At 48.9% G+C, this 25,953-nt stretch overlaps 1 protein-coding gene across 2 annotated transcripts; it reads left to right on the forward strand.

The window, feature by feature from the left end:
- On the forward strand, positions 1-24,378 carry LCMT2 (leucine carboxyl methyltransferase 2). Of its 2 annotated transcripts, none has more exons than XM_074920317.1 (14): positions 1-96; positions 299-423; positions 1,906-1,987; positions 2,281-2,461; positions 4,779-4,935; positions 5,342-5,531; positions 5,957-6,064; positions 8,081-8,171; positions 10,281-10,538; positions 11,453-11,683; positions 15,175-15,272; positions 21,930-22,117; positions 22,203-22,338; positions 23,357-24,378. In XM_074920317.1, the coding sequence occupies exons 1-14, from the start codon at positions 13-15 to the stop codon at positions 23,522-23,524; spliced, it is 2,097 nt and encodes a 698-aa protein (XP_074776418.1). In that variant the 5' UTR covers positions 1-12; the 3' UTR covers positions 23,525-24,378. The 2 variants fall into 2 exon arrangements, with proteins under 2 accessions (XP_074776418.1, XP_074776426.1); XM_074920325.1 differs by having other exon boundaries at positions 8,129-8,171.
- The last annotated feature ends 1,575 nt before the right edge of the window (positions 24,379-25,953 follow it).

The following is a 25,953-nucleotide window of genomic DNA, read 5'->3' on the forward strand; positions in this document are numbered from 1 at the left end:
GCCCGGCGCGTGATGTCACTTCCCGCGCGCCGCTCGCGCTCGCGTGGCTGCCGCAGGATGGGCCGCGGGCGTCCGGGTGCCCCGCGCCCCGCCGCCGTGAGTGGCCCCGGCGGGGCCCCGGGGTGACCTCGGGGGGCGGGGGCGTGAGCGGGGTTCGGCGGCGCTGGCGGGAATTGCCCTCCCCTCCCCTCGGAGCCCCCTCGGCGTTGCCCGGCCCCGCCGTTCCGCCCCGGTAGACCCGGGCGGGGCGCGGCGCGGCCCGCGGCCTTGCGCCAGCGCTGTGTCCTTGTCCCGGCAGGTCCAGGGCACCGGCGGCAGCAGCGCCGTCAGCAAGTGCTCGGCGGCGGCGCGGGGCTACATCCAGGACCGGTTCCTGCGGCTCCTGGTGGGGCGGCAGCGGCGGCGAGCCCCGCTTGTCCACCGGTGAGGAGCGGGCGCTGCGCGGGGCCCGCGGCTTCCGTGGCTGCACACGTGGGGCCCGCAGCCCCCTCTCCCGGCTGCAGAAGGGGGTCCCCCGGCCGTGCTCCTCGCGCCCCGAGAGCGGTCGCTTCCACCCGAGGGGCAGCTTTGAAAGCGCGTGTTAAGGAGAGCGCGTGTAGTGGTGACTTGCGGAGCGCTCTCAGGAGCGTGACCTCTTTAGACAGTTAATATCCTTTTACATCGTTTATGGGCAAAAATTGAAAGCTTTGTCCTGAGTAAAATATCTCACCGGACCAGTTCCTAACACCAGTATTGAGTGCTGCTGAAAACTACTTTAGATAAGATTTGAAAACTAACATACTAAAGATGTTGGCACATTAACAGTTTTCTCATTAATTCTCAAGAACGTTACAACTCCACTAGGGTATTCGGTGGCTCAGGGAAACAATTTTGTCTTTTGACTCCGTGGTTCTGACCACTAGGTCTTCTCTGGAGCTTTTCAGGGCATGAGCTTGAATGTTTTAATGTGTATGTGTGGAAGGTTCTGTGCTGGTATGGTAGTTGGAGTTTAGGTAATACGAGGCTCATAGTATAAGGCAATGAAAATTAGTTGTGAAAGGAGTTTCATTCAGGGGAAGAAAAAAAAAAAGTGGTGTTCAAACAATTTTGCAGGCCTGTGAAGACAAGTGTTGCTCATCAGGCCAGTGTTGACTTGTCACTTGACACTGACATCCAGACTAAATTCACAGGAAGAGTTATGTGCTGGCATCACGGGTTTGGGACATCTTAGGACATGCAGTGAAATCTTTAGTCCCTGTGAGGCATGGGGATGGTGACATGCTTGTTAAAGGGGGTGATGGGGACTGGTAGGCCTGGTGGGGCCACAATGGAACTACCTAGAGGAGAATGCTAAGGAAAAAGAGGCACCAGTCCCTGCCAGACTAGGCAAATGGAAACGCTTTCCAGGAGTTAGACTGACTTAGTTCCATTCATTCATTCATCAAAAAACAGAGAATTAAGTTCCTTTCCTGACTTTGCTTATCTTTCCTTTTTTGTTCCCCTCTCACGGAATTTGCACACACTTTGTACGGAAAGGAGTTAAATTCATATTGTTATGTCATGTGATGTGGGGCAGGATATCGGGTACTGGCTCACCCCCATTGCAGGGGAGCAGCCTAACTGTCTGGATTCATACTTTTTCATCCAGAGAATGTTTATGCAAACCAGAACAGGTCCAGCTGGGATAGCCACATATTTTCTCTGACTTATCCATAGTCTTGTTAGTTAATACACTGCATTTATTAACAAGATCTAGGTATGACAAAATCTCCAGACATCTCCCAGTGCATGTATGTAAATGTGGGGTTATATGTATAAATGGGTAGAAGCTGAGAGAGAAAAAAATCAGTTTTTTGAAACAGAGGATGCCAGTGCTGGAGGCATAGGGTTCCTGGACAGTGAGTACAACTGAATTTCCTTCCGCAGGGGCTACTACATCCGCGCCCGTGCTGTAGATCACTGTGTTCAGGACTTCCTGCTGAAGACCCAAGGCTGCCCGAGGACACAGGTGCATTTTTGTCTGGGTGTACTGGCAGTTCCCACTGTATGTGTGAAAGGTCTTTTCGGCATCTCGGCACTGGGTTATTAGTGCATGTCGTGATCCTTTGCAGGAAGAGCACAGGGAATGTGACTGGCACTGCTGAAATACCTGAGAGGGGACAGTACCTGCACAGAATTCTTCAGTCTCTTGCACGAGATTGCCTGATTCTGTCACTCTGATGTTGTTGAGTATTTGTCACACCTTGATCCTCAGGATGTTGCTGGAGTTGTGTATAACTTTCTCTGATACTTTCTCTGCAGATCCTGTCTTTAGGTGCTGGCTTTGACTCCTTATACTTCCGTTTGAAGGACTTGGGTCTTTTGCATCACACTGTGGTGTATGAGGTGGATTTCCCCAGCGTGGCGTGCCAAAAAGCTGCTCTGATCAAAAGAATGGAAGAGTTGTCAGCACTGGTGGGAGATACTGGAGGAGAAGGATTGGGTATGATATTTATGGAAGCTTTTCTAGATACTAAATGTTTAGAAGAAACAAACATAGCTTCAGCCTTTAAAAAGTGAGATATGGTAGAGGAACTAAGAAGTAGGTGAAAAGCATGTTCATTTTCTGAAAATTTTGGAACAAGTAAATCCTTCATAAGCACTGGGAGATGGCAAGAAGATGTCTAGCTGGCAGAATGGATTTGTCAGGAGCAGGTTGTGTCCAACCAAGCTCAGTTTCTTTCTGTCACAGTTTCTGCAGTGCTGTGTCCAGCCTGGGGCTCACTAGTACAAAGACAGTGGCAAACGCAGCGTGTCTGCTGGGAGGTCATGGCAGGGATGAGGAGGTGGAGCACATGGCAGAGCAGCGAAGGCTGAGAGATTCAGCTTTGTTCAGCCTTAAGAGGAGGAGGTTGGGAGGGAGGAAGGTGGGTCTTACCCCAGCCTTCAGCTGCATAATGAAGTGTAGGAAAGGCAGAGCCAGACTTTTCGTGGTGGCACGAAGCAAACAGTCAAGGGGCAGTGGTTGCAAGTTGCAACAAAGGAAATTCCAGTTAAGTATAATGATTTTTTTTTTTCCCCTGCCGTGTGAGTAGTTACAAATGGGAACACATTGCCCAGAAAGGTGGTGGAATCTCCAGTCTTGGAGATAGTTAAGAGTTTGACTGAACAAAGCCTTGAGTCTGATACAGGTAACTCTGCTGTGAGCAAGGAGCTGACTAGATGACCTTCAAAGGCCCCTTTCAGCCTGAATTATACTGTGATTTGTGGCCTTTATGGGTAGGAGAGAGTGTATGACTCTTAAGTGTCTTGACTTGTAATAAAACATTACTTGTTACGTGAATTTTTTTTTTTCCTCTCTCCAAGGCAGGAAGAAGTGAGCCTTTTGAAACTACTGTAGAATATAGGCAGAGCTGAAAGGATTGTTACACCAGCTAAGGGACAGTTCAGTGGCAAAATGGAGGAATGTAAAGTATGGGGTTCACTAGAGGTTTCTCCTGCATCTGATTTCCTTCAGTGTTTCCATTGATGTTCTAGGTGATACGCTATAGAAGGTGAAAATGTAATAAGCTGGTGGGAAACAGGGAGAGTTGCAATATGGTGGGTGAGAGTGGGATTTTGACAAAGTACATGAATGGTCTGGAAAATGTGGAATGAAATACAATAGGGACATGTAAGCTGCCACGTTTAGGCTGTAATAATCAATGTAAATACAGCTGTAAGGTGGCTGCAGAGCTCAGTGCAGAGCCCGAGTCCCTGGCCCCTGTGAGCAGTTGGACGAGTCTTGGTGAGTGGCTCTTCCATGAGCTTGTTCAGTTTCCTCTTGAATCCATTTAATATTGGCAGCATCCCAAGGCAGAGAATTCTGTCCATACTAATAATCTCCAAGCGCTTCAGCTAAAAGCAGGGAATACCCTGTTCTCTGTGTCCAGAGGGCAGGAGGTGATGGATAGACCAGTTACTTGTTAGAAGAACGTAACAGGGATGCAGAGGTGGGCTTCTCTGAAGAGGCCGTTTTGTCTCCAGTAGGGATGCCTCTGAGAACAGTGTGGATTAAGATAATCTCAGGACAGGTGCAGTTGTTGGATTGCTCTGGTACAGAGACATAGAGTAGGTGATTTCTAAAGGTACTTCACAGTTTGCTTTGTTAGATTTGGGTTTGGTTGAAACAGGTAAACAAGGTATAGCATATGGTATTTTTCTGAAGTACAGAGGTATGCCAGGATTGTGTTTGAAAATCATAAATCTGAACTTATTTCTGAGAACAGCAATCTGTGAGACTAGTCCTGGTGTTTACAGAGAGCTAGCAGGCACTGGGTCAGGATTCAGTGCCATTGCACAGAAATGAAATCTATTGAAAAGACAAACCCCCAAAAATTGAGAAGGGTTTTACAGTTGTGAGGCAAACCATTCAAATTCTCTCAAAGCAATGGGACTTTCTTAGCCCAAATGGAAAGATCTATAAATGAGAGTCCTTAAGATTTGATTCTGAATTGTAGTGGTGCTATAAAAATGTTATTGAAGGAAATATTATAAAGTTTTGTTGTTATAAGTGTAATAATTCTGTGAGAAATCTGTGGGTGAAATTTGCATTAGGAATAATGGCGTTTTAGATCTGCAGTTAATGGATCGCTTCTTGACCCTGTCCCTTTATGGTTCCTTTGGTGATGGAGATTTTCTTGGACATGTCCCAAAGAAATGCAGTTGATGGGCACAGCTTTGTGAGCGGCTGCCTGTGGGGTTGATTTTCTTCTTTGCCCCTTTTCGTCTTCAGTATCGCATCAGCACTGTAGTGAGATTGTGTTGTTTTTGTCTCCTAGGAGTCATTACCTTTTCTGGAGAGGATTATAAATTACTGGGAGTGGATTTATCAGAGCTGTCTGAGCTGGAGAGAGCCCTGGAGGAAGCAGGACTGGACAGTGAAATCCCCACCCTCTTCATAGCAGAGGTCGTGCTCGCCTACATGGAAAGTAGCAGGTCAGTTGAGTTATCCTGTTACCTGAGTGGTAAAATGCAAAGAACAAGCTGCGTGGTACGTACGTCTCCTGGGGCAGGGAGACCTGGGGTTGTATAGCCAAAGCCCCAAGAATTCTGTGGAAGTCCCAAACAGCTCCTTACACCGTAATTGTGATGGGGTAGTTGATGTCCACGTGACATCCTAAAAGGGAGGAAAGACAGAACAACCATCACCTCGAATGAGTGGTTCTGACTTTTTTTTTTCTTCTTCTCATTCCCTGAATTCTCTGGGGAGAAGACGTTTGTAAGTCACAAGCAGAGGGTTCTCGTGTGCATTCCCTCTGTCAGGGTGCCCTAACAGCAGCGTGGTGGTGCTGCGGCAGGGTGGCCCCTCCGTTGTTTAATCCCGGTGCCCGTTGTGCCGCAGGTCGGACGCCCTGGTCCGGTGGGCAGCGGAGCGTTTCCCTCGGGCCTGCTTCCTGCTGTACGAGCAGACGCGCCCCGGGGACGCCTTCGGACGCGTCATGCAGCAGCACTTCCGGCAGCTGAGCTCTGCGCTTCGTTCTCTGGCACAGTACCCGGACTGTGAGGCGCAGCAGAGGCGCTTTTCTGAGCGGGTGAGTACCTGCAGCTCTCGGGCACGCGTGGAGCGTGGTCACCTGGGACAGGTGGTGACCTCGAGCCATCCCGTGAGTCTCAGCTCCGTCCGGTTCGGGTTGGAGCAAACGGGGCCAAGGCTGAGGTGCTGCCTTCTCTAGTGGCATGACAAGGCATCTGAAGGTCCTTCCAACCAGCTTGCAGCCTATTTTCTGGTAGTGGATTAAGGCAAGATGGGTTCCCCTGAGACTTTTGATATAATAAATGGAGTTCTTCAGAGCTTTACAGGTAAGAGATCTATCTTCACCAGATTCTGGGCTGCTCTTGTTCCAGCCGGACAGGCTTAAAGGCTCATGCAGGTGTTTAATTAAGAGTCTTTGTTTTCTTATGGGAAGTGAGTCTCTGTCTTTTCAGAGGTAATAATTTTGAGGAGTTTCTGTTCTAGGGCTGGACTGAGTGCAGTGTCATGGATATGAATGAGTTTTTCACCTGTTGTACTCCAGAAGATGAGCAGCAGAGAGTGCAGGCTCTGGAGCCGTTCGATGAATATGAGGTAACCCCCCTGTACTCTGACCACCAGTGAGCTGGCTTTGGTATGATAAGCTGTCTGCAGTCCCTTATGGTCACAGTTCTGTACAGGGGCTGCTGAGGTGTAGGTGTTCATGTCAGCAGAAAGGATCTTGAATCAGACTTAGTTAATGCAGAGCTCGCAGGAAGCTGCATGTGAAACTGGGGCGGGTAGCATTGGAAGGAGATTCTCTTTGGTGTTGGAAAAGCTTGTTCTTCCTTAGTGAGTGGTCTCTCGGGGAGACAGTCCTAGCATAGCAAACTAGCTGGTGGTGTAACAGAGGTAGATGCTAAAAGTTTGCGTTGGTTCAAGGGGAAATTATTTTGACAAAAGAGAAATCCATTGAGGATTACTGAATACATAAAAATATACCTGATGGGGGGTTCCTGACTGCGAGTGGTTGGGAGCATTCCTGGGGGAAGTAGATGCACTTGTCCTGCTCTTGCATTTCCATAGCCCATTACTGCTTGTCATAGGTTACTAGTTTCAGGTATTTTTTGGTCTGACTTTGTCATTTCTATATTAATGATTGAAATTTCGCTCTGACTCTGTTCTTTGCTGTTTTTGTGTTAACTACTGGCAAAGTGTGCAACTGTTTAAAGTCTAGAAGATAAGCCAAAGATAGCAAGTAACTTTGAGATAAATATCCTGTAGGATACTTTCTAGAAGTTTCCCTTTTGATTTTTGTGATTCTCTGCTTATAAATATCTCTAGAAATCTTACCAGACTGCAGTAGTAAAATAATTTAATGTGCTTGCATTTATTTTGCCAACATGCAGTATCTGCTCTGCTACATGAATGCAAGAGTGAAAAGACTGAAAAATGCTGGCAGATTTGCAAAGTGGTGTAGAAATGTCTACAAGAATTATTGCAGATCAAGGTGATTGCTCACACAGTGAGAAAGTAAAGGTTCATCATTTTCCTTATAGAGGAGCTTAACGTGTACACAAGTCCGGGCTGAAAACTGTGCATAGGAGTAAGCTGTGTGGTAGTAGAGCGCTCTGCAATTAACCTTTGAGGGAAAGATAAAGTAAGATCCAGGTCTTGGTGGAAACAAGCCTGATTGAATTAGGTAAGAAATGTGAAATACACAGTGCTGAGAGTGACTAATTTTTAGAGTAATTTGCCTAGGGGCAAATAGTGGGTTCTTCCTTTTTAAGTATTTATATTAGTTTTTGGATATCACTTTTCAAAAGATGCTTTTTTACTTCTGGTAGAAGTTGGGGTGACGATGCTAATATTGTGATTTATTGGGCCTTCCTTTTAAATTCATGTTTATGCCTTTTAGTCATGTGGATGACAGAATATATCCCACCCCATGGCAACGAACATCCTCAATTCACTAAAGTCCATAAAAGCCAGGCTGGGCTCCTGCACAGTCCTCTTGTGCCTCTGCCTCTGAGGGATCCCAAGGCCGGGCTGGAAAACATGCTGATGTGTTATGGGCCAACAGAGACGGCGTTGCACCTTTGGATGTTTGTGATTTCTTTGGGATTGCTTATATTCCATTACCTTTAAGAAACATTAATCCCTCTGGTGTTAAGCCCTCACTCTTTTCTATGATCAAAACTGGGAAGTATAAATGGGAGCTGATACTAAAAAAAACCCAAAAAATTTCCTCATGCAACATATGATTAAGGTATGGAACTCCTTGCCACAGAATGTTACAGATGATAAAAGTTTATGTCAGGTCAAAGAGTGATGGGATGTGTTCATAGATGAAAGATCCATCAAGGATTGTTCAATGCAAAAACACAGCCTCTTGCTTAGAAAATCCCCGAGCTGTAAATTTCTGAAGGTCGAGGTGAGGAAGGTGGTTACACACTTGCTCTTTCTCAGATTCAACTTCAGTTTTCTGATTTTGGCTGCTGCTGGAAACAGTGCTAGGCTAGATTGGTCTTTGATTTGATCACCCTGGCCATTCTAGATCCCTACTACTGCTTGCTCTAAGATTTTGAGGGGGATTGTTTGTTTCTGTTCTTTTCTTTGGGCTCACTACAGGAATGGCATCTGAAATGTTCTCATTACTTTGTCTTGACTGCATCAAAGGGGATGGAACCTTCCTGGACTCCACTGTTATCCAATATGACAGGTACATACCGACTAGTTTTTCTAGTATTCTTTTCTCTCATGCAGGCTTCTCTGAGAGATTTCAGGAGGCAGTAAAACCCTAGGAGGAACAGATGGGATGCTGCTGCCTGAGTAGCTTTCTCCATCCTTCTACCAACGGTGCTGCTGGCCGTAGCCAGGCCAGGGCCACGTCCTGACCCTGGTGGTTCTGATCAGCTTCATTCTTTCAGTTTATGAAACCTTCCAGTCTGGGTGGCTCTTCCTTCTGTTCATACCTGGGGCCCTCCAGTCATGGCTGCAGCCCAGTCTACCCTGTTCCTCCTGTTGTTTTGGGGATCCCACAGGCCCTGCTTGCCTCCACATATGGCTCTCCGAGCCATTCTGTCCTTCCAGCTCCCAAAAGGTGGTTATGTGTCACTTACTGAACTGTCAAAGTATTGTACAGCAGAGCACTCAGGGGATGTCACATTTGTTATCCCCTGTAGGTGGAATTGTACATGTAGCATTTCTGTTTCTGAAATGCTTTTAAATCTGTATGTTGCTTTTTTAAATGGGAGAAAAGCGGTACAGCCAGGGAAAAGCCAAGACCAAGACTGTGTTTCCATGATAAAAAGGACTTGGCAGCAGTAGCAGTCCAAGAAATTCCTGCTTTTGGCTGCTTGCTCCTTTTTTCAAGGTGGAAAGCAGAGGGTTGTTTATAAGCTGTTTCACATCACTAGTCTTGTTCACAGTATAGCCACTGGTATTTCTATTTGTAGCTGAAAGTCAAAATCTGAGTTCTAGGGAGCAGGAAAAGCAGCTGGAAAAGGATAAGGCAGGATGGCATTCCTTAAGCCAACAAGGCCACTGAATCCATTGTGTTGTGTCTTGAGTAGATTTGAAAATGTGCAGTGAAATTGCAGCTCAATGAACTTGTATGTGGTTAAATATACTGTGTGATGGTCAGTGGTCCTTATGTTAAACCTTAATGGCTCCTGAATGTGTAGGATCTATCCTTAAGTTAAAAAAAAATAAATCTGACATTTGCTTATCTGACATTAATACAATGAAGACACTTCATTCATTATAGACAGGAATAGAGTCCTCCTGCCACTGTCTCTGTTGCATTCAGAACTGGTAGGAAGAGCTTTGAAGTCTCGTAAACCATCCACACTTGGATATTTTTTACTGGGAATGGCAAAAGGTATGTCTCAGATACCAGTGTGTGCCACCAGCCATCCCCTCAAATAAATTTGGGTCCCTGTTCAAGAGAGTGCAAGTACTAAATCTTGCAAACAGAGCATGGTAAGTATATTTTCTGAAATGAAAACCCCTCATTCTTAGGAAGATCCATCTGTAGAAAGACATTTAAGCCCAAGGAGATGAATTTTTTTTTTACTTCATCAAGCAATAGAATGTAGGATCAGGCAACTTTTCTGGGTGTGGTATACAAAAAGCAGAGCTGCTTCTCCTCCACCTCATCATCTCCTATAGCACAAGAATAAGGTATTTGTTTAAAGCAAAGAAGACGCAAATTCAAAACTGATTAAAGGAAAGCTGTTTGAACAGTGTGTAGGTGAGCTGGAGTCCTGCGCTGAAAGCTTGTTTCATACTAAGGGATATAGCACTTAGAAGATATTTAGATAACTGAAAATACTACATTATAATAGGGCCACTGGAATGAACAGAGATTATTTGTCATGCTTTAGAACTTTGTGAAGGTAGGATCAAAACCTAGCAAGAAACATCCAGCTTCCAGGGGTTTGTCCTTTTTCTGCTGTTCTTTGCTATTTAAGGAGCCAACTGCTGTCCCCATCGGGAAGGCTCTGCTTTTGAAGGTATTGCAGTGATTCCTGCATTGCTGCAGGAGTTCAGGAGCCTGCAGTCTCTCAGCCAGTCTTACCTCCCCCCCATGAGAGCTGTCTCAGAACTGTGTCAGGAGCTGAGGGAGCAGCCAGCGGAGTTGGAAGTGGGTGCCGTGGTGGTTGAACCATTACAACTTGATTTCTATGGCATGTCAGACTGTCTGTGTGCTCTGTCAACTCGCTGCACAATCTTTTCTTGTAAAGCTGGACTTGCTTAATCTCTCATGTAAAATGTAGCCCTCGGTTCTTGTTTGTGGGTAAGTTCTCTGGTTCTCTTTGGCTTGCAGCTCCTCGTGACGGTGCTCCTGTCAGGGTGGCTGGGAGTGTCACTGCAGCAGTGTGTGCAAGGCACTCTGAAGTTCCCAGCCTCAGACGTTATGGTCACCACTCTGTTCTTATGAAACCCAACGTGATTCTCACCACTGGAGGCTTTGGGGAGGAGGATGGACAGCACTGCCGTATGAGAAATTTTCATGTGCTAATTAAGCATGGGGGCTGCTGGAAAGCTGGCTGTGTGAAACAGGAAAATCCTGATAAAAGATGGGGTGAGTTTCCATACTGACAGCAAGTGTAAGGAAGAAGTTTTTGTGCTAACCACGAAGTAGTGTCTAACAGAAAAGTGTTGTCACAGTGCAATTACTCTGGCAGTCAGAGATATGAAGGTTCTGAGCACTCAGTGCTGGGTCCTGCGCTTGGGGCACAACAACTGCCTGCAGTGCTACAGCCCTGGGGCAAAGCGCCTGGAAAGGACCTGGGGGGGGTTGATAATGAGCCAGCAGTGTGCCCAGGGGGCCAAGGAGGGCAATGGCATCCTGGCTTGTGTCAGCACTGGCGTGGCCAGCAGGGCCAGGGAAGGGATCTGAGCCCTGGGCTCGGCACTGGGGAGGCCGCCCCTCGATTCCTGGGTTCAGTTTTGGGCCCCTCACCCCAAAAAGGCCATTGAATGACTCGAGCGTGGCCAGAGAAGGGCAACGGAGCTGGGGCAGGGTCTGGAGCACAGGTCTGCTGGGGAGCGGCTGGGGGAACTGGGGGGGTTCAGTCTGGAGCAGAGGAGGCTGAGGGGAGACCTCCTGGCCCTCTGCAACTCCCTGCCAGGAGGGGGCAGAGAGGGGGGATGAGTCTCTTTTCCCAAGGAACAAGTGATGGGAAGGGAGGAAACGGCCTCAGGTTGAGCCAGGAGAGGCTCAGGTTGGATATTAGGAAAAATTTCTTCCCTGAAAGGGTTGTCAAGCCCTGGAACAGGCTGCCCAGGGCAGTGGTGGAGTCACTGTCCCTGCAGGGGTTTACAAGATGTAGACATGGCCCTTGGGGACATGGTTTAGTGGTGGCCTTGGCAGTGTGAGGTTCATGGTTGGACTCGATGATCTTAAGGGTCTTTTCCATCCTAAATGACTCTGTGATTCTATAAATTTCACAGGAGAAAGCTTGGTGTGAACCGTGATGTTCTGTATCTCTGCAGATGGGCGGCTGTACCATACTGTGTCCTGTCTCTCGAACAGTCTGGCCCTGGTGGTAGGAGGACGAACATCCCCGTCCAGTGCAGGCTTGGGAATGTTGTGGCTGAAGTTCCCTGACACCTCTAACGCCTTGGACCCGGATGTCATTACAGTGGAGCTTGTGCCTGTGCAGCCTGCTGCTGAACCAGCTGCCCTGCATTGGAGGCACAGTACGACTGAAGTGATGTTCAAAGGTAAAAAGCATGGAAAGAGTGGAAATGGCTGTAGGTACGCAGAGGTATACACATTTCAGAATATATGGGGCAGTCCTGTCCAGACAGTGAGGTCTAAAAGGCAAATTATCATGGTGTAGCCTTACTTTTTATGTAGTACAGGCTACATAGTTAATGTTGGTTACTGTATTCCTTTGTCTGAAACAACAGCTTTTTGCTGAACGTTTTGGAAAGAGTGTGATGGCGATAGATTCATCACCACTTTAGAGAATGCAGTCACATTTTATAAAGATTTTGTTCCAGTGGTGATTTTTTTTTTTTTAACCATGATTAAAGACTTAAGGCTTGAACTTCATTGGAATGTGTTTTTCTTATCGTGTCTACCCAGTTCTTGGTGGGTTTGTCAAGTCCAAAAGTATTTTTGAGAAGCTTTACTAAATCTGACAAAAGGGAAATACCTGAGCAGTCTCACCTGAGTTTCCTGAACTGAGCAACTGAATTGGTTGATCCAACAATTGGGCAGGATTTCAGTTATCTATGCCATTAATACATGATCGATTTGTTACAGACCCTATACAACAGGTACCCTGTGATAATGACTTTTGTCATAGATGACCTACAATCTTGTTAGTTTTCTAGATGCAGAGCAGGAATCAAAAGATATCTGTGACTGTGTGGTGCCAAGAAAATGCTCATAATGCATTTTTGAAAGTGCTGTATTATATACCTGCAGCTGCAAGGCGGTTGGCTCCCCTCTCAATCACACCCACCCACAAGTGCAAAGTCTCCTTCTGAGCTGGTCCTGTTTGAGGTGCAGGATGCGGCCAGCCAGGCGTCCTGCCAGCCATCTGCTGACGTGTGACTCATCCTTTTTATCCTTTTATGCCCTCAGAGAGTTGTTTGATGGTTTCACAGCTGGACAGCAGGGCTTACAGTTCTGGGACAGCCCTGCGAGGAGCTGGGACAGATCCTCTGTTTCTGTGAGCGTGTAACTGGGGTCCTGCACACCTCCACCGCCTCCCTGTGCCTCTTGTGCACGGGGAAATGAGCCTTGCACAGCCTCATTGCTCTCCTGGAACGGGTCTAGAAGTAGCTGAGGCAGGATATTATTTGGGTTCCCCCACTCCCTTTTGTGTCTGTCTTTCTCTGTGGGTGTGCAGGTGAGCTTTTTAGCAGATCTCGCGCTGCTAGTGAGTGAGGCTTTGTGGTGATAAACAGATGCTTACAAGGAAAACAAAGCAAATCTTAAGAATTCTTAGTGTTAAGAATTACTGATAAAGGAACAAGAACTAGAATGGAGAATACATTTCTGCCATTATGTCAGTCACAGAATCACAGACTGCTTTGGGTGGGAAGGGACCTCAGAGCCCCTCCAGTGCCACCCCCTGCCCCGGGCAGGGCCACCTTCCACTAGCCCAGGTTGCCCAAAGCCCCGTCCAACCTGGCCTTGAGCCCTTCCAGGGAGGAGGCAGCCACAGCTGCTCTGGGCAGCCTGTGCCAGGGCCTCACCCCCCTCACAGAGAACAATTTCTGCCTCAGATCTCATCTAAATCTCCCCTCTGTCAGTTTAAAACCATTACCCCTGGTCCTGTTGCTGCAGGCCCTGGTAAAAAGTGTCTCTCAGTCTCTCTCAGAAGCCCCCTCTACGTATTGAAAGGCTGCAGTAAGGTCTCCCCAAAGCCTTCTCTTCTCCAGACTACATTCCAACTCGTTCAGACTTTCCTCACAGCAGAGGTGTTCCAGCCCCCTGATCATTTTCGTGGCCTCCTCTGGACCCGCCCCAACAGGTCTGTGTCTGTCTTGTGCTGGGGACCCCCGAGCTGGATGCAGTGACAGAGCTGGGGTCTCACCTCCTTCAACCCGCTGGCCACACTTCTTTTTCTGCAGCCCAGGATACAATGGACTTTCTGGGCTGCAAGTGCACGTTGCCAGCTCATACATAACTTTCCTTCTACCAGTACCCCCAGTCCCTCTCTGCAGGGCTGCTCTCAATCCATTCGTCCTCCAGTCTGTATGGATACAGGGGAGTGCCCTCACCCAGGTGCAGGACCTTGCACTTGGTGTTGAGAACAGGGCCAATATGAACCTCCTGAAGTTCAGCAAGTCTGCTAGTAGAAAAGAAATTAAAAGAGGCTTGGAGATCTCTTCTTGACACTTGAAATGCAAAAATTTCCTCTATCGTACACCACATAATCCCCTGTGGTGAGTAGAATCGAAACCCGGGGATGTAACGTGTTCTGGAAGACTGATGCTTTGAGATCATTTGTGGCTGAAGTTATTCATGCTTGATCACATCAGAAAGACATTTCAGAAGTTCCTCTCCGAAGATTAATATTTTAATCCTGGAAGGTTATGGAGCAGGATCCCTAGGTCTTTATCCAGGAGAAGTGTCTTGGAAGAGATGTTACCCTTGTAGTAGCAACTGACAAATACTCAGTAGTTGTGAATTCTGGAGGTGAAATCTGTCCTTTCTTAAGCTGTTTTGTTCTCCGATTGCTGGCAGGGAGCTGCTGAAGGACAGCACAGGGGAATCGTGAGGCAGTTGCTAGTTTGGAGTGTACTTTTGAGTTTGTGGAGCAGTGTTTAATTAACATCATAATGTAGTTTTTTGCCTTCCAGTCAAAAATTTATATCAAAGCAGCAAATGCTAAATGGGTAAATACAATTTTATAAAGAATACGCTGGCTTTTGTCTTTGTCAGACTGCATTGTATCATTTTTGCCTTGGTTTTGCGTTGTAGCTGAAGTACGTGGCCAGCAGTGGTGTTGTTGGCACAGTCCCTTAGGAAGAAGTGAGCTGGTGGGGTGCAGCGGGGTTAACCCACAGCCTGGACATTTGCCCAGAGTACTCTTGCACCTTTTGTGCCTCCTTTATGAGCATTTTTCCAGATTAACTCCTACACACTTAAGTTATCATTATCTCCCTTTCGTATGGACAAATGCACAGTCTTGTTGTCTTATGAGGACTTAATCTGTTTTCTTGGGATAAATAGATGTCACTGTGTTGCTTATGTACTTAGGCTTTTCTAGTTTTATTAGTTCTCCAGGTGTAATCTTTCCATTGCCTAAATTTTCATTCCATAAATCCATTAGGTGTAGTAAAATACATATTTTCTCCTTTTGGTTTTGAGACTGTAGTGTGTGATTTCCATTTAGACCTTAAACATTCAGAAACTGCATAATGTAAGTGGATGATGGGGGTCTTCTGAATGACCACAAACATGAAGAATACAGCTTCTTAGTAAAAATATTTAGTCTTCCATGTGTCTTATAAAAAATCTAGATACAAGAGTAATCCCTGTATCTATGAAACAATTTTTTGCATTTATTGCTAAAGCCTGGTAATGTTTGTCAGGTTGCAATATGTCTTACTATAAACAGTATATAAAACCTCTGCCTGACTGCATTAATTTCTATGTTTGGATATCTTCCCTTCTATGCAAACAGACATTTTTGCTTTTCTGATGTACCAGTCTCTGACTTCCCTTTTCACCTGGATGTCCTTTCCCGTAGGCGAGAAGTACCTGTTTGTGTATGGTGGTCGCTCTGCGATGGAGCCTGTGCTGGGGGATTGGTATTTCCTGCACACTCAAGAACTTTCCTGCAGTGTGGTAAGACCTGAGGGAGGCCCTGGGGAGTAGAAACTGCCTTCCCAAGTTCGTGCTGCTGCCTGGGAAGCCCGACGAAGCCACAGCGGTGTTACCGTGTGAAAGCAGGTGGCGTTGGTGCTGCCACGCTGCGTGGTGATCAGAGCTCGGGCTGACTTCTGAACACCTTGCTGCTCGGTAGGGTGCAGCCCTCACAGAATAACTGAGCTTGGAAGGGACGTCTGGAGATCTAGTCCAGCACCCTCACTTAACACAGGTCTAGCTAGAACAGGTTGCTCGAGATCCTGTCCAGCTGGGTTTTGGTGATCTCCAAAGAGGGAACCCCGCAGCCTCTGTGGGGAGCCTATCCCAGCGCTCGACCACCCTCACAGTAAGATCTGAGGGGTTTTTATGGGTAAGTGGGCTTTTTTTGTATTTCACTTTGTGCCCACAGCCTCTTGCCCTGTAGCTGGGTACCACTGAGAACATTCTGCCTTCTTTCACCTCTGCATTAGGCATTTATACACCTTGATGAGAGTTTGCCACGAGTGTGCTCAGTCCCTGGGGCGAGCAGCTCGGGGCTGGCACGATCTGGCACAGTGTGCAGGGGCTCTCCTGAACCAGGGAAGCCTGTGGGGAGTGCAGGGATGGGGCTGGGAGCAGCCAAGCCCCCCGCGCTGTAAAAGAAGCCCCTGGGGAGCACCAGGACTGGCAGCCAGCCCCCGGTGTGCGAGGAGCCGGCAGCCGTGAGCACACCCAGGGAGGGGAGCTCCTCGGCTTCGTGGCAGAGCTCTGGGAGGGGGTGAGTAGGTTGAGGAGTATCAGGGAGTCTGAGGAGATTGTCTGCTGGATCTGCACCCTGCCTGCCCTGGGACAGACCGGTCAGGCAGACAGGACACGCGATACGGGGGATTCCCTGTCCTCTCCCCGCCCCACAGAACATGCTGATTTAAGGGATAGGGGAGAACAGCAACAAGTTCCTGTGGGGTGCAGCAGGCCCATCTTCTCCAGGACTACCTCACCTTCTCAGGTGGCTGTGAGGCTCTGGAAGTGGAACCCAGCAGTGGTGAGGATGGTGGTCCATCTCAGTGGAGGTGTTGCCAAGGTTAAGCTGGCCTACGCCCTGCATCAAAACCACTTCCATTAAGAAAAAAGACAGGTTGTTGTCATAGGAGAATCTCTTCTGAGGGGAACAGAGGGCCCAGTATGCCAGCCGGACCCACTTCCTAGGGAAGTCTGCTGCCTCCATGGCACCCAGCTCAAAGGTCTTACAAGAACACTTGGCATGCTGGTGCGACCCTCAGATTATCATCCCTTATTGATTTCTCATGCAGGCAGCAACGAAGCTGCAGTGAGAAGTCCAAGGGTGATCAAAAGAGACTTCAGGGCCTTGGGACAACTAGTTAAGGGTTCAAGGAGCACAAGTAGTGTTTTCCTCTGTCCTTCCAGTTGCAGGGAGGGATGTTGAAATAACCAGGAGGACCCAAGTGATGGAAACCTGGCTCTGTGACTGGTGTCACTGGCAGAATGTTGGGGTTTTGATCACAGGTCAGTCTACACAACAGCAGGCCTGGCGATGGATGGGGGGCACCTTTCTCAAAGCGGGGAAAGGGTCTTTGCACAGGAGTTAGCAGGGCTTACTGGAAGAGCTTTAAAATAGATTCAAAGGGGGAAAGGGATAAAACCAGGCCTGCTAGTGGTTAGCCACAGGACAGCACGCCGGTGTTTGAGTGTGCTACGAGGTCCTTCAGTCTGCTCATGGTGCTGAGTGTGCTGCAGCACATTGGAAACGTCTCTGTGCTGATGTGTGCAGCATGAGGAATAAACTGGCCCAGCTAGAAGCTTCAGCCCGGCCTCGGAGCTGCGACATCACTGGCATTAGGGAGGCCTGGTGGGCTGAGTGTGCTGTGGGGACGGTCACAGGCTCCGGGAGGGACAGGCAGGGCAGGTGAGGCTGGGGGTGGTGCTGTGCTGAAGGGAGGGCTTGACTCTATGGTGCTTCCAGTCAGCGAGGACACAGTTGAGAGCCTCTGGGTAAGGATTAAGGGGAAGGTGGATGTTGCTGTGGGGGTCTGCTGTCAACCCCCCAGCCAGGGTGACACCCCCGGTGAACTATTCTATAAGCAATTAAGGGATCTCTAGATCAGCTGCCCTTGTCCTTACGGGTGATTTTAACTTCCCAGACGTCAACAGAACATCATACAGCGAATGCAAACAAGTCCAGGAAATTCCTGAAGCATGTTGGAGAAAACTTCTTGGTGCAGGTACTAAAGGAGATAAGTAGGAAAGGTGCCCTCCTAGATTTGTTGTTTGGAAACAGAGTGGTGACTGGGGCTGTCTTGGTCACGGTGACCATGAGGTTCAAATGGTTGGTGCTAGGAGCAGAACTGCCAGCAGACTTCGATCCTGGGTGTGGGGATTTTGGGCTGCTGAAGGAACTACTTAGTAAGGTCCCTTGGGAATCTGCTTTTGAAGCACTGAGGTCCATGGATGCTGGTTGCTTTTTAAGAGCACAGGAGCAGGCAGTTCTAAAGTGTCAGGAGTCAGGTAAGCAGGGCAGAAGGCTGGCTTGGCTGAGCAGGGATCTTCCAGAACTTAAGCAGAGAAGGATAGTGTATGGACACTGGAAACAAGGACACTTTGCCACTGTAGGGAGAAAATTCGTGCAGCCAAAGCTGGATTAGAGTTCAAGCTGGACAGCACTGTGAAGGACAACAAAAAGGGCTTTTAAAAATTTGTTAACAGCAGAAGGAGGATCAGAGAGAACATTGTTTTGTTACTTGATGAGGTCAGTCACCTCACAAATAGGGACATAGGAAAAGTGGAGACTGTAACGCTTTCTTCGCCTGTCTCTGAGACCAGTGGTGGTTCTAAGGACCCCGGAGCCCACTGTTGGAGGACTGTGACTGGGGGAATGATAAACTCCCAGCTGAGTCCAAACTCGTTCGAGCTGGGTGCACATAAATCTGTGGGGCCCGGTGTCATTCGTACCAGGGTACCGAGAGAGCTGGCTGATGTTATTGTGGGACCTTTTTTCATTATTTTTCAACAATCTTTGGAGTCTGGAGAGGTCACAGATGCCTGGAAGCTGGGAAATGTCCCAGTTTTCAGGAAGGATAAGGAGAAAGAGCCTGATAATTACAGGCCTGTCAGTCTCACTTCAGTACCTGGTAAAATTATGGAGAAAGTTATTCTGGGAGTTACTGAAAAACACTTGAGACAATGCCATCACTGGTTATAGCGAGCACAGGTTCATCAGAGGAAAGCCCTATTTAACCATTTCCTTTTATGACAAGGTGACCCATCTGTTTGACCAAGGGAAGCCAGTAGATGTGGGTGGTTTTGATTTTATCAGAGCTGTTATAGGGCCATTGCTCTTGGATGTTTCTGTAAACGATCTGGATGCAGGAGCCAAAAGTACATTAAGTAAGTTTGCTGATGGTAGTAAATTAGGAGGAGCTCTGGACTCCCTTGAGGGTGGAGCGGCCTCACAGAGAGATCTGGAGGTAAGGAAATGGAATGAATCTGTCAGGAAGTTCAGATTGGACATTAGGAAAAGGTGGTTCACTGAGAGAGTGGTCGGTCCCTGGAACAGGCTGCCCAGGGCAGAGGTCACGGCACCAAGCCGTCAGGGTTCGGTGAGCACTGGGACAGTGCTCTTAGTCATACGGTTTAGTTTTAGATGGTCCTTTGAGGAACAAGGAGTTGGACTCAGTGATGCTTATGTGTCTCTTCCAACTCAAGATATTCTGATTCTGTGATTCTGATTCTCTTCTTGAGGGTGACCAAGATGGTGGAAGGTCTTGAGAGCAAGACTTGGAGATGCACACTCACATCCACGCAAGATCCAGGGAAAACACAAACACAGTGGTGCCCCCTTGAGCAGCTGGCATCCAGGCACATGGGCACTGTGACCCGTGGTCCTGTCCAGCTGCTGGTGCTGAGATTCTCATTCGATTCCGTTGCCCCAGTTACCCAAGTAGTTGCCTCTGGATGCACATAGGTCCTGTCGCGGTCTCGTCTCGCTTGTCTGGCACTGAGACTTCCACTCATGCCATGGGCCCTGGGGGTGCTGACGTCCTCAGCCTGACTCCTGTGGCCCTGCCTGCCCCAGCAGCCGGCACTCTGGACAGAAAGGCTTTGAGAGCCAGGAAGATGCTCCCAGATCTGTGGCCCCTCCAACTCCTGATGCTGGGACCCTCCCCTGCTCCAGGTGCTGGCACAAAAGGCCCAGCAATGCTCCCCCAGCTCTGACTCCATTTGCTGGCTCCATAGTCACTAATGTTTGTCTCTGCAGTTGCAGGCACCTCGTCCTTGCATCACTCACACACGTGGGATTACGCAGAGTTACGAAAGGATTTCATAAGTAAGATACAGATTGATCAGGTGCAGAGCTCAGACAAGTGCACTGACCAGTGACTGTTTACATGTGACTGACCCTTTTGTGCCCTTTTCTATTCATTCCCCCTCTGTTCCCCAGTGATCCCTTTCTAAACATTGCTTAGGAAGATTTTGGTTTAGTCCCACAGGCCCTGCCTTGAGCCTTCCAAATCCTCTTGTTCCTCACTCCCCCCTGCTTATCAGTCCCAAAGCCCAGGCTGGCACTCTCTAAAGCTGCACCTGGAGTGTCTCAGCGGCCCTTGGATTAGTGATTGGAGGCTTTTGATCTTTGGCATTGTCTCCCTTACCCCTGGTCTGTCAGGGTTGTGTCTCCGTGGTTTTGTTTCTCAATTCCACCTTTACTCATTATTCCATTTGCACTGAAAGTGACTGGTTCAGTAACCTTAATGAAACAGATGCTCTCACCCTCCACATAATGTGCTTTGAACTTCTTTTAGGGGAGCCAAATCAACTTCATCTCAGGTCCTCCGAAATACAGAAACTAATAGTAACAGACTGTAAATATCTGGAAGATAATTGGGAGATAAGTGATCACCAACAAGAGTTCAAGAAGTAATTTGTGTAACATTATTTTTCGATGGCATGGCAGTAGATTTTTGTCCTGAGGAACGGATACATACCACGACTTTGACACATCTTGTGTGACACTTCCACAACACACCAAGAAAACAGGGTTTAAACATGAGTATTGCGAGGTGGTGCAAAATTACTGGGAAATAAGACTAAGAATATTTAGAAATCACACTCTGTGGAAGTGGTGGTGTCCACGGGATCATCCCGGAGGTCAAATTTTTAATGATAAGAATGATGAAGCAAAGAGTATTTATATTATAGAGGCAGTTAATATCAGGCAGAACAGGCTCGGTACATTAGTGGACAAGATGAAAATTCAAAATTACTTTGACATGGAAGAAACACCTGTGTAAAAACAAATTGCAGTTTATTAAAGATAGACTGAGTTTTAAAAATAGTGCATAGCACAGTTACAGGTTGAGAGATGCATAATTACAGAGGAGCCCAAGCTAACTGCGGGTGAGCAGTACCGTGCTGATGTGGAAGGCCTGAACTGTGTGCTTAGGTATGTCACCAGGAATGTTATCTGTCGGACACATGAACTGGCCCTTCTATTCTCTTCAGTGCTCTTAATCTCAGCAGGACCCTTGTAGAATACCCAGAGCTGCTTCCTGAGGCACGAAAGGTAGGTCGGATCAGTACAGCTTTACAGGGGTGTGCAGTGAGAATGGCCAGAGCACACACCTTACAGGGGAAGGTCTGGAAGGAGTTGTAGCCGCTGAGTCTGGAGGCAGTTCAGGATAGAAATAAATCTTCAGATATGTAAAAATCCAGCTGCAGAGGACAAACAAATTGTCCTCTGTTTTTACTTCTAGTACAAGGAACCTGTAGAAAGGGTAAGTTGAGCTGGACACTGAGAAATGCTGTTAATTGTGAAGGGGGTCAAGTGCTTCAGTAGACTGCCTAAAGAGGTGAGAAGTTCTCATTACTGCAGACTTTAGGAAACTTAAATAACCATCCCTGCAGATGATAATCGATACAGTTGAATTTGTTTTAGGAGAAAGGGATGGACCAGATGGCCTCCAAAATTTTCTTCACAGCTTGTTTGCTATGATATTCCTTTAAGCCCCTCATCCTTCCAGGCCAGGCTGGACGGGGCTTTGGGCACCCCGGGGCTGGTGGAAGGTGGCGCTGCCCGGGGCAGGGGGGGTGGAACTACATGACTTAACGTCCCTTCCAACCCAAACCATTCTGTGGTTCTGTGATCTTACTTTTTTTCCCTTCTGTAGTGCTTGCACTGAATGTTTTCTGCAGTTCAACATTTTATCCTGCTCTGTGGTTTGGGCCACCGATCACCTGCTTTGCTGGCCACTGCATTAGCCCATGTGTTTGTAAACTTGTGGTTCTCAGTGCGTGTCTTGAACAGGAAGCAGCCTGCGAGAATGTACATAAAGTTACCTCTGATAAACATGCAGAAATAAAACCCTCTAATAATATGAAATACACTGAGGGCCAGAGAAATATTGGAGACCGTGTAACTGGAAACACTGCTAACACTTACCTGTCCCTAGGGGATCATGGGTAGGTTGGGTTTTTCGGTCGTTCCCTGTCACACTTGCCCTGTTCCCCTCCAGTAGCCTCCTGCCCCATGGCAGGGAAGAATGTCTCATCTCACGGGGCGTGCAGCGAGGAGAGACCATGTCAGAGCCTGACGTGAAGAAGACACTTTGCTGGGCAAACCTCAGCCTTGCACTTGTGTTTCCCTAGATTCCTGTGGAGGGCCCAGTACCAGAGAGCCGCCACTCCCACAGCGCCTGCAGCTGGAGAGGAGGAGCTCTCATCGCCGGAGGTCTGGGCGCAGCTGAGCGGCCCTTGGGCTCAGTTTTCTTTCTGAGGGAGCTGGAACATGGCTTTCAGTGGCAGAGGGTGGAGACACACCCTCTTCTCATTCCAAGGTAAGAGGGAAGCATTCAGCAGGGAATCTGGGGCCCATCTCTCCTCCTCCTCCTAACAGAATTCAGTCCCATTTTGAACTGGCAGGTATTCACATAGTGCACACGTGCATGAGGGAAAACTTCTGCTAGTTGGTGGCGTGTGGCTTCACTCATCCTCTGTGCCAGGTGTCACTGTCGTGGACCTAATGACCGGTCTCTGCTCGGACTACACGATTGATGTGGTAAGCACGGAATCTTTTCTTCCAGTGTAAGCAGTTCTGTGAGAAGAAACGTGGTAGCTTTAGGGCTGTTCCCTGAAACAGGGTAGGGAATGCAAAGTAGGCAAGTCGTGAGTGGAATAAATATTCCCTGTTTGAGACAGAATATAATTTTGAAATGCTTTTACTAGCCCAGAGAACATAATAGTGTACAGAGAGGGAGAGTCTGAGTGTGCGGAAGACTGGAGGGCATGGAGCTGCCTTGTTCCAGATGGGGGGAGCTGAACTGAGAGGGACACAAGCACAGCAATTCTATCTGTGGAAGAAGAGAACAGATCAAACCAGAGCCTCAGTTACTCTTTATAGAGGTCTGTGGTATAATTTTATTAAGAACTTCATAGTGGAAATTGCTGTGTGCTATAGCTGCGGCCTGAAGTACAAGAAGAGAACACCATGGAAATACTGGAAACTCCACTTAAACATAAAACTTTTCCCTGCAAGGGTGACTGAACGCTGAGCAGTTGCTCAGAGTTGCTGTGGTGTCTCCATCACTGGAGACAAAACCTGACTGGGCAAGGTCCTGAGTAACCTGCTGCAGCTGAGGCTGCTTTGAACCAGGACACTTGGACTAGATGATACCCCGAGGCCCCTTCCAACCTCAGCTGTTCCGTGATCGTGTTCTGTGATTCAGTGAACAACAGTCATACAGGTGATGTCACAGCAGGATTTTGGCATGCTCTAGGCAAAACTTAGTCTAAGGCTCAGGGAGTACAAAGACGTTCTCACTCATCAAAAATCACTGAAGTGAAGTTCTTGGGTGAGTGGGACATACTGGAGGAGTGTCCTCGGTCCTGTGTTCTCTAGCTGTCTACTTTGCCCACATTTGCAGGTGGTGTAGTGGACTAGATGGTCCTAGATGGGACCCAGCATGGCTGTTCTTAATGTTGTAATGAAGGCACCATATGAAATAGCTCTGCAGTGTTGGATGGTGAACATATGTGAACAAGTCCTTTGTGTTCAAAATCTCCTTTTCCCTTATTAGGAGCATCTGGAGTGGCCATTAATGCTCCATAATCACAGTAGTGTCCTTCTGCCAGATGAGGAGGAGTTGTTGCTTATTGGCGGTGGTGGGAACTGCTTCTCCTTCGGGACACACCTGAACCCAGAACCTGTCTCGCTGAGCCTCAGCGACATCCTGACCAGGCGCTGAGTGGGACCAGAGGGGACGGACCCACGCTGCGGCGACACGTCTGCTCGCTGGCGGGTCCACGAGCAGCAAAATGGTCCCACCAAGGTTTTGTGTCCAGAATGTGTTTGTAAAGGTGGGATTAGGAGGGACAGTCTTGACAAGGGGTTGCATACCTCATCTGTCTCTTTTTGTGCTGCCCTTCGCATCGCTGTGAATAAAGTGTCTCCGGAGTCGCTCAGTGGTGCCAGCAGCAGTGCTCAGAGCTGACCTGAGAACGGCGCTGTGCTCTAAAGGGACGTGGCTGCACTGTGCTGGCGCGGGGTGCAGTGAAGTCAGAAAGCTGTTGGAAGTGTGCAGTCAGGCACGGTTAAGTGAAAGGAAGTGTATTATAGGTCCTACTGGAATGTTTCGAAAGGTCACGTCTAGTGTAGCTGTGACAGACTCAGGTTCCTCAGGTGCTTGTTGTGGATCTTGCAGCTCAGACCCTGGAGCTGCAGCTGTTGCTTGTCTCCTGGGAGGGGGAGACGTACCCGTTGGAGAGGCCAGGGGGATGGTGCAAGAGACGACTTGTAACTCCCCCAAAACAGGACCTGTGAGAAAAAACGGCCTGAGCGAGATAAGGGATGGGGGAAGTGGAGCCCCCCACCCCGAATGTCTACCACTTGCAAGTAGCAAAGCTACAGCCCTGGGGTCGGTGGTGTGGAGCTGATAAGGGTGCAGGGATGGGCTGGGAGGGGCCTGTGAAGGCAGAACTGTTCTGCTCTGGGGCATCTTGTGAAGCTTCAAGGGACATCTGTCCAGTGAATGACCTTTGCTTCATTATCCACAAAATGTGTATTAAAGTTGACACCCCTGGATCTGCTAATAAAGATGAACATGATCACACTAATTACATCATCCCATGAGGTGCCTCACCCCTCCCCGTCCATGGCAGGTGTGGGTATGTGGGTTGACCTGGGGGACAGACCCAAGGCCAGTGGGGGGGTGAGGAGGAAAGGGACAGAGAAAAAAGATGTGAAGCAGACAGCTGCATCCCTGACAAACTCGGATGGGACCAATGCAGGAACCCTGACGGATGATCTCTATTTCTTTTCTCTGTCCATCTCCCTCTGTTCCCTTGCCCCCTTTTCCTTCACTACTATGGAGCAGGGCAGGGGCACACACACTCTATTGCTTGCCGTAACTTGTTACATACTTGGCCAATTATCATGTGTCCAATTAGTACACTGGAAGTTAATACGTCTGGACCTTGAGACTCATCTCACCACAGTCAACTCTGTTGGGGATTTATAAATCTGAGTCCCTCACTCGTTTCCCGCGTCTGAGCAGGACATGACACAGTCTGTGAAATCAGGCCTCAGCCTCATCGCTGACATTCTGACTCTTGTCTTCCTGGGCAGTGCCGTGGTGAGGATCCTCTGCTCGGAGCACAGGGTTTGAGCACAGTGTGACTCTGGTGGGCTGTCCCCGACTGGGCACCAGATGCCCACCCAAGCTGCTCTGTCACTGCCCTCCTCAGTGGGACAGGGGAGGGAAAATAACGAAAGGCTCGTGGGTGGAGATAACTCACTGTCACAGGCAAAAGAGACTGAACTTGGGGAAAGTAAATTTATTGCCAAGCAGATCAGTGTAGGGTAATGAGAAATGAAGCACCTTCACCCCACCCCTCCCTTCTTCCCAGGCTTAACTTTACTCGATTTCTCTACCTCCTCCCCCAGGGATGGGGGTTGTGGTCGGTTCACCACCCCTTGTTTCTGCCGCTCCTTCCTCCTCAGGGGGAGCTCTCCTCACACCCCTCTCCTGATCCAGCGTGGGTCCCCCCGGGTGCAGGGGGGTCTCTGCTCCGCCGTCGCCCTCCCTGGGTGCAGGTCCCAGCTGCCCCACCATGGGCTGCACCGCTGGCGGCAGGGGAATCTCTGCCCTGGTGCCTGTAGCACCGCCTCCTCCTTCACTACCTTGGTGTCCGCAGAGACGTTTCTCTCACGCGTTCTGCCTCCTCTCTATCCCAGGCGCGCAGCCACCGGCACTGACGGGCTCGGCAGTTACCGCCGAGAGCGGCGGAACGGGGCGACGGCGCCACCCGGCGGCCAAACCTCGGTACTGCACCCGGGGCCGGGCGGGCGGCGCGGGCGTGCTCCGTGCTCCGTGCTGCCGCCGCGCGGTTAAAGCTGGGTACTGCAGCCCGGAGTTCGCGCATGCGCGCTGGAACTGGCGTTTCCGTGCTCGTTGCTGCCATCATGCAGTTAGAATCGGGTACTGCAGCCCGCAGCTCGCGCATGCGCAATAGCGCCGCCACTTTCGCGCTCTCTTCTGCGACCCGGTGACCGAACGCGGGTACTGCAGCTCGGGGATCGCGCATGCGTACTGGAGCCGCTGCGTTCTGCTCGTTGCTGCCACCGTGACCAGAAGCAGGTACGGCGGCCAGGGCTTCGCGCATGCGCACTGGAGCC

Source organism: Athene noctua, chromosome 1 (genome assembly GCF_965140245.1).
Source record: "Athene noctua chromosome 1, bAthNoc1.hap1.1, whole genome shotgun sequence".
In the NCBI taxonomy this organism is placed as follows: domain Eukaryota; kingdom Metazoa; phylum Chordata; class Aves; order Strigiformes; family Strigidae; genus Athene; species Athene noctua.

Coding starts and splice junctions, on each gene's coding strand:
- LCMT2 (XM_074920317.1), top strand. CDS start 13: ATGTCACTTCCCGCGCGCCGCTCGCGCTCGCGTGGCTGCCGCAGGATG. Junction 424..1,905: donor CGAGCCCCGCTTGTCCACCG/GTGAGGAGCGGG, acceptor TTCCTTCCGCAG/GGGCTACTACATCCGCGCCC. Junction 10,539..11,452: donor AAATCCTGATAAAAGATGGG/GTGAGTTTCCAT, acceptor GTATCTCTGCAG/ATGGGCGGCTGTACCATACT.